Source organism: Nicotiana tabacum, chromosome 10 (assembly GCF_000715075.1).
Source record: "Nicotiana tabacum cultivar K326 chromosome 10, ASM71507v2, whole genome shotgun sequence".
NCBI lineage: Eukaryota > Viridiplantae > Streptophyta > Magnoliopsida > Solanales > Solanaceae > Nicotiana > Nicotiana tabacum.
The window spans coordinates 124,305,973-124,314,122 of record NC_134089.1 but is presented as its reverse complement, the minus strand read 5'-3'; the positions used below and the strand labels follow the sequence as shown (position 1 = coordinate 124,314,122).

At 32.0% G+C, this 8,150-nt stretch overlaps 1 protein-coding gene across 1 annotated transcript; it reads right to left on the bottom strand.

Annotated features, from left to right (window-relative positions):
- Positions 1–501: 501 nt before the first annotated feature.
- LOC107779328 (WRKY transcription factor 71) lies at positions 502–3,248 on the bottom strand. Its single transcript, XM_016599733.2, has 3 exons — positions 2,484–3,248; positions 1,965–2,108; positions 502–1,205 (listed from the first exon to the last, which is right to left on the bottom strand). The coding sequence occupies exons 1-3, from the start codon at positions 2,912–2,914 to the stop codon at positions 854–856; spliced, it is 927 nt and encodes a 308-aa protein (XP_016455219.1). The 5' UTR covers positions 2,915–3,248; the 3' UTR covers positions 502–853.
- Positions 3,249–8,150: the final 4,902 nt, after the last annotated feature.

Below are 8,150 nucleotides of genomic sequence, written 5' to 3'. Positions count from 1 at the left end.
AAACACGATAAAAAACAGTTATCTATTAATATTATTCATTTAAAAATGAGTTGGATAATCAACTTTTAAATAATGGATAAAAAATGAGTTGGATAATAAACTAAAAAATAGATTGGATAACAGACAACCAATGGGTTTAACTATTACAGTTGCAAATATTCAAATTTGGGTTCCTCAAGATTGGAAGATTAAAAATTCTCTCAAAAGTGATCATATTCAAGAAGGCATAGATAATATGAATATCCATATTATCCGTCGGTTAACCCATTTTCTATTCGTATTAAATAGGGCCGGATCGAATAATGCATCTGTTTTTGCATTACTTGTTTTCGACCCGCCCATATCTAACCCGACCCGCCAGTTTATCACCCCTGCTACGTCACATTTCAATTGTCAAACCAGAAGTGCGAACTCATGAGGAAGAAAACTTATAATGGTAGTGCGATTAAGCAATAATATAAATACTCGGAAAGCGAAAAGAATAAGAACATAGACATTCCATTCACATAAATAATAAGTGCGAAATTCATTTTATGCCATAATTTACCTTACCTAGAAATGACTTCATCTAATAAAATCCCCAAATTACAAAGACGCAGAGAACTCATAAAAAAATAGCATCTTCATTTAATAATGGTTAACCATCCCACATGATATTCCCATGAGCCCATTTCCTCCAACTTATGGTCTTCATTTTCCCCTTATAGAAGTATTAAGGGTAGGATACTAGAATAGTTCTAGTTAGCTACACAATTTTTACATAAGAATAATATATATAAGTCACGGAATTGCATTGAATGCCCCATATTTCTGTTACTACATTACTTGCACAACATTAAAATAAAATAAATGCTCATGGCTCTCGTTTGTGGATCAATGATGCAACCATATCTTGAAATAGGCCATATTCAGGACCTAATTGGGGTTGCTGCTGATAATTATAGACAGAATAATTAATAGGGAGCTGATTTTGATTGGTTGGGGTTGTAAGCATTTGGGCAAAGAGTACATCTTGAGGAATTAATTGTGAAGAGGATAAGAAGGAAGGTGAAAGCATAGCTGCAGCTGCATTTCCACGAAGAGTTGCGGGACAATGATGATTATGTTGGCCTTCGTATGTAGTGATCACGACTGATGGATCTTCATATGATCTTTCCACACGTTTCTTCACACTGCACTTTTGACTTGTGCATCTGTAATAACTCCTGAAATTGTAATGAAAGAATTAATTGCGTGAAATAATGAGCCACAATTCGGGATTAGGGATTATAATCATATCGTCTTAAGTTAATGTGTTTTAAATTAATAATTTATATATTTTTAATGAATTTTTTCAGACAACTATAAGGTTCGAACTCCCGGCAATCTTGCGCCGCCCTTGAATGAGCTTTGTTTGCTCAATATCTACCAAAATAAAACTTTAGAGTGTAACTTCGAATTTTTATACTACTATTAGGTCGAACAAAAAGATGCCTATAGGTAACCGTTTATAAAAGAGGAGTAATAACCTGGAAAATAAGACAAATGATACTTATTACAATAGTTTAAAATATACATTAATAGTTATTTATACAGCAAGTGTACATATATAAGTTAAACCCAAAATGTACATCATTAGATCATTTAAGGAAATTAACAACAGAATAGGTAACGAAAAATTACGTTTGGGTATTAACAAATTGTTGCACTTTTTTTTCATTTATAATATGCATTCTTAGTGCAACTGAAGTAACATTCATAAGTCTGAGAAATGCAAAGACTATATGAATTTGCTCATTTATCAAGTACTCGTTAAGATTATGAATATTAAAGATGAAAACTTAGACCACTTTGAAACAATGAAATGGTACTGATAATTAAGCAATTTTGAAGAGAACAATAGCCATTGGAGCTAGTAATTAATCCATTTCTAATTTAGAACAATTTGCTGAGGATTAATTTTATTGATTCTAAAGAAACTATACCTCGGAAAAGGACTATTTTTCACTGCTTTCTGCCCATATTTTCTCCATCGATAGCCATCTTCAAGATTGTCAATCTCACTCTTAGTCATAAAGGCAAATCGCGGCTCCTTTTGCTTCTTTTCTCCTTTCTTCTTTGCTTTGCTCCTGAAATAATTATTACCACAAACAATTTTCCATCTTAACATGTGAAAATCCTAGCTCAACTACCATTATACACGTACAATATTTTCAAATGAGCTAACAGCCTTCAAATTAGAATTTATTAGGGTTTCCCTGAGTATCATAACATAAAAAGGGGGGAAGGGTTAACTAAGGAAAGACTACACTTTATAATTTAAGTTTCAAATAAGTAGAATAAGCTTGCAACTTGGAAGAAAAGTCTAGCCAGTTAATAATCTAATTAATAAATTAAGACTAGCAATATTCTGGTGGTCAATAACCTAATCTATTAAGGAAGAAACTTCCACGCAAAGATGCGGCTTTATTTTATAGTATAGGACCAAAGAAAAAATGACTTACACTTTCTTAGACTTATCATCTCCATCTTCACACTGATCTTTTGCTTGCAAATCTTTCTTGCTTTTTGAAGAATCTTCTTCACCTCCAGCCTCACTAGAAGATGAAGAGACCAAAGAATTTGGAGTCAATGGAATTTCAGCAGTGTTTTTTCTTGAAGATTCTTGATCTAATGGTGGACAAACAACTTCAGAAGATGAGCAACTCATGCCAAGAACATTTGATAAAGAGTTATAGTCCATAGAACCATGTAAACACTCAGTGAGAGTACTCATATAAGATGAAGGATCAAAATCCTGATGAGGGGTTTGTGTATTAGGAGGTATTATTTGATCATAAATTGAGGGATTTTGATCACCAAAGAAATTAGAAAATGCATTATTTATCCCTCCTGTTCCCAAGTAATCATGATAAAAAGGGTTATTATCAGACATGGAGAAAAAAGGGTTTTTGGGATCTATAACAAAAGGATAGTGACCAAAAAATTAAAGATCTCAATCTAGCTTTATCTTTAGAGATAGAGGAAAAGGAAACAACTCAAGATTCATGAAGTAAGTCTTCTTAGACTTTGGTTTTGTGCAATATGAATAGGAGCTGTTGATTCTTGAGGTATTTCTCCTTTTTTGGGAGGTGGGAATTGTCTTACTATAGGTTGGAAAGGGAAAAGAGAAAGTGGCTTGTTAGGGAATAAAAATGAATGGTTCTTGCTGAAGAAGAATGGATTTTGAGGTACTCAAGAAGCTATATAGGTGGTAAGCAAATGACATTAAAGCCCACTAATATGTGTACTAGACAGAGTCTTCAAGGATTACCTTTAATGGAACACATCTTACTTTAATAATATACTTTAATCAAAGGGCATTCCATTTAATTAGGTACAGTTTAATTAATTAACAGGATCACAACTTTTGTCATCACCTGACAATTTGGTATATAGTACACAACTTTTGTCATTTCTTCCAAGTATGAATATGCCTATGAGATTGCGGAATATAAAGAGAACAGTACAATGAAATGGAACAAAAATTAGACTAAAAATGTCCATTTACATATGCCATATAGAGGTTGAGGCTCCAAGGGCATCAATGCCAGTACATGTATTAATTAGCTGTATTACGCTTTCTCTGAATTGTTCGAAAATCGTACAATTAACTTTCCTAAAAAATAAAACTTTTTTATGCATTTTCATTAATATCGTTAAAAACGTATCAGTTCAGCTATTAAGTACGCATTAGATCTTAGGGTACAACTTGCAGCAGTGGTATTATAGTTAATCTGAGTAAGTAAATAGCATGTTTGGTTAAGTTTCTCCAAAGTCAAAAGTACTTTTTATTTTCAAAAAAAGTGTTTATTTTTTAAGTTGAAATATTTGGGCAAGTTTTTGTGTACCCTAAAAACTAGATAACAATTAAATTTATAATGTGATTTAAGAATACGTGATTTCACATAATATTAATTAATTAACTTAAAGATAAGTGATGGGAATTGACAAGAATATATGTAAAACAAACCAATACTTGGACAGTGCCCTCGAGTTGATGAACCCTCGAGCTTAGTAAAGTAAGAACAATTAAAGTGTTTATTTTTGAAGTTGAAATATTTGGACAAGTTTTTAGAACAAAGAAAATGCTTTTGAATAGAAGCAGAATCATAAAAAGTAGCTTCTAACCAAAAGTACTCGTTTGAAAAGCACTTATGAGAATAATACACTTTATAGCCTATTTGGCCAAGCTTCTCGGAAGCAAAACGTATTTTTTTCGTCAAAAAAATACTTTTTGAAAAATTTGAGATGTTTGGCTAAAATGAAAAGGTACTTTTGAGTAGAAAGAGAAGCAGTTTTTCTGCTTTGGGAAGAAGCAACAAATTCTAGCTTTTTTCCGAGAAGTAGAAGCAGAAGCACAAAATTAATTTATTCGAGACAAAAATATCCTTACCTTATATTTATATTTTCTAAATTATCCCTCATTAATTTAACATTTCTATTTTCTTTTTCTCGTTTTACCATACATTTCTTCTCTTTTTTATTCTATTATATTTTTATTCTCATTCTTTTATTTATATTGAGTGATGTATTTTGATATTTTTAAATCATCACGTAAACAATAAGTAATACTAGATGCCCCAATATTATCCTTTTGAAATAACTATATTTATATTGATTAAAAAATTTAAATTATATTTTTATTATAATACATATTAAATTTTTTAATCTTTTCTAAATAATACTAATTGCTAATTAAATTTACTATCGTTTTTCGTAATTTGATACTCAAAAGTACTTTTTGGAATGATTGACCAAACACAATTTGCTTGCAAAAAGTACTATTCAATGAATTGACCAAACATGCTACTTTGCAAAAGTACTTTTTCGGAAATCACTTTTTAAATATAAGATATTTTTGGCAACTTGGCCAAACGGGCTCTTAAAAGCACTTTTGAAAAGCTTGGTCAAGTACTAATTATTGCTCAGAAGTACTTTTCAAATTAATTAACCTAACACAAACCGGTTCTCACCAAAAGTAGTTTTAAAAAAAAATAATTCTCAAAATAAGTTGATTTTTGAAGTTCGGCCAAACAGGCTATTATAGTTCGTTTGGCCAAGCTTCTAAAATCAGCTTATTTTGAGAACTGTTTTTCTCAAAAGTACTTCTTAAAAAAGTACTTTTGGTAAGAAGTAGTTTGTGTTTGACTAATTAATTTGAAAAGCACTTTTGAGCAGTAATTAGTGTTTGGACAAGCTTTTGAAAACTGTTTCTAAGTGTATTTTTCTCAAAAGTGCTTCTCAGAAAAGTGCTTTTGAAGAGAAGCTACTTTTTTCTGCTTCTCGAAAACTACTTTTGCTTCTCCTCAAAAGCACTTTTGTTTCTTCCAAAAGCTTGGCCAAACACCCCAATTTTTAGCCAGGCTATTAGTCCGCCAGTGAGCACACGTCAGTATATAAATAAGCTATAAATTAGGATTTAACTCTAATGGGATTAGTCACGAGAATTTCCCTTGCGAACCGAACCGCTTATAATCTCCACTATAAATATCCTGTTTTCATTGGGGAAGGAACTTAATCCAGAAATTCATAACTAGTCCAAGATGAGCTAATTACTAAATAAAAAAATAGCCAATACAGAGAGAAAATCAAAGTATATACGCGCGTGGCTGTTCCGCTGCCATCAACTACTGGATCACATGAACCATGAATTTTTGGAGTGAACATTAAGAAAGTGTTTCTAATTTAGAAAGCTTGCTAGTATAGCATGTGGTGTGTGTATGTACATGTATTATATAAAATGACGAGACAATTCTGGGCAAATGTTTTGGCTTCTTAATTATCATGATTTTCCATTTTTTTTTTCTGATGCAATAACAGTATGTATTAGCATTATAAAAAATAATTAACATATTAGTTTTACAAAGTTTAAGCCTCTCTAATTGCAACAACAACAAAAAAATCTCTGAATACACTATTTGTATTTGCAAAGACAAAAAGTTTCTTCTCACATTTCCAGAATGTTCTGAAATTCTAACTATAAAAACTATGATATATTTCATATGTTATAGTATAATTTTAGATAATTATATATTTTTTTTAGAAGTTTAAGAAACACTTCCCATTGTTACACCAGAAATAAATACTTGTTTTTTTTTGGTTTTGGGACAGAGGAAGTACATGGAGTAATCCGAAGAGCTTTATTGAATTGAAATAGCGAAACCAAGGTGTTAAATCAAGTGAATCATAAGATTAATATTTTCGGTACTTCGGAAAAAAAATATTAAAGGAAGACGGACGAAAAGCTAAGGTGAACGGGAAGTGGTGGTCAAACTCAAACGCCTCCGGAATTACGGTCTGTTTGGTGGAGAGTGATCGATCAATTTCCTAACAAAAACGGACAACAGATAGCCTCACACGTGTCAAACAATATGCACCGTCATTTGACCATACAAGACAACCAACTTGGCACGTGGAAAATTTTTGGTTGCACGCTTCATGTCGAATTTTGTTTTACCTACAACTAATTTCACTTATTTTCACATCAAATCGCATTAGCTAATTATAATTAGGTGATAAATTGAAAAAATATTATATTAATTCATTACATGATTAAATGACAATTTATATGGACGAGTATACAGTTTTGTCAATTTAATGTAAACACCAACTAAATTAGCCGTAACTCCCGGATTTTGCGGCGTGCTTCCATGCTGTTAGTACAAGTATTTTATTTGAAAATACGACTTCTCTTCCTTAATACTCCTAGATTAGATGTTGTTCACTTATTTCAGCTTAATAATTATTTGAAATGTGTTATAAATAGAATTGTATTTAAGGCGAATGTCTATATTTTAAAGAGATTGTAAGTATTTTACTTGGTGACTAAGTCATTTTTTCCCTATAAATAGATGAGTCCTATTCCATTGTAATGCATCCCAAAGCAATAAGAATTCTCTCTTTTTCTTTGCAATATTCTTCTTTGATTGTTTTATGGCAGAATAGCCTAAGAGACACTTGTACTTGTTCCGGATTGTTATCTCGGTCCCTACACTCCATAAAGTTTCATCCAGACACCTCAACATAATCAAAACAAGACTTTTAACCCCCCCCCCCCCGGAATCGTGTGATGCTCACTTGCTTGATGTGGATGACAAATCAACATCCACATCAGATTCTATGCCAAAATAATACTCCCTCTGTTCCAATTTATATGAACCTGTTTGACTAGGCATGGAGTTTAAGAAAAAATGAAGATTTTTGGAATTTTGTGGTCCTAAACAAGTCAAAAAGGGCCCCAGAGTATTTGTTTGGTTATAAACCCTTCTCATTAAGTGTAGAATTGTAAGTTTAAGCTAAGTTGTTATCAAATTTAGAAATGGGTCATTCTTTTTCGAACGGACCAAAAAGGAAATATGTTTACATAAACTTGAACAAAGGGAGTATTATTTAACAAAATTTTAATTTCATAAATAAAAAATAAAAAAAGAAAAGGAAAAAATTAAAATTAAAGAAAAACCCCCTCTCCCTTCTTCAAACCCACCCACTCAACCTTCTTAAAAGAATAACTCACCTGCCATGACTCCTCCACCATGAGTACCACCACCTCCTTCACTCCTCTTTTAAAGAAAGTTATCTATCCATGAAAAATACATGAACAAAGAATTAAATCTTTTGAATTTTGGCTTATTCCTCTACCCCAATTTGGAAGGGCTGTGAAAAAATTTGAAAGCTTAGACCACCGAAAAAAATGGAGGATCCATAGAGAAGGGGAAGATGACATGATGGAAGAAGAAATACATACCAAGGAGAAAAACTAATGAAAGAAGGGATTAATGTGATGACCCTAAAGGTCATATCTTGTTTTAGAAGTCAAATCTGCGTCCTGAGGTCTTAAAACTCTTTTTGTCTTACCTCGATTTATGTGCGCAGTCCAGACACGTTTCCGAAAAGCTTTTATGTGAAATTTAAGAAACATAATGAATTTGGCCTTTAAAATTGATTAAAGTTGACTTTGGTCAATATTCTTGGTAAACGGAGCCGGACCCATAATTTGACGGTCCCGTAGGGTCCTTAGTAAAATATGGGACATGGGCGTATGCCTGGAATCGAATTCCGAGGTCCCTAGCCCGAGAAATCTTTTTTTAAAGAAAATTATTTGCTGGAAAATATAAAGATTTTTTAGAAGT

Coding starts and splice junctions, on each gene's coding strand:
- LOC107779328 (XM_016599733.2), bottom strand. CDS start 2,914: ATGTCTGATAATAACCCTTTTTATCATGATTACTTGGGAACAGGAGGG. Junction 2,109..2,483: donor GATGATAAGTCTAAGAAAGT/GTAAGTCATTTT, acceptor TAATTATTTCAG/GAGCAAAGCAAAGAAGAAAG. Junction 1,206..1,964: donor AAAAATAGTCCTTTTCCGAG/GTATAGTTTCTT, acceptor TTACAATTTCAG/GAGTTATTACAGATGCACAA.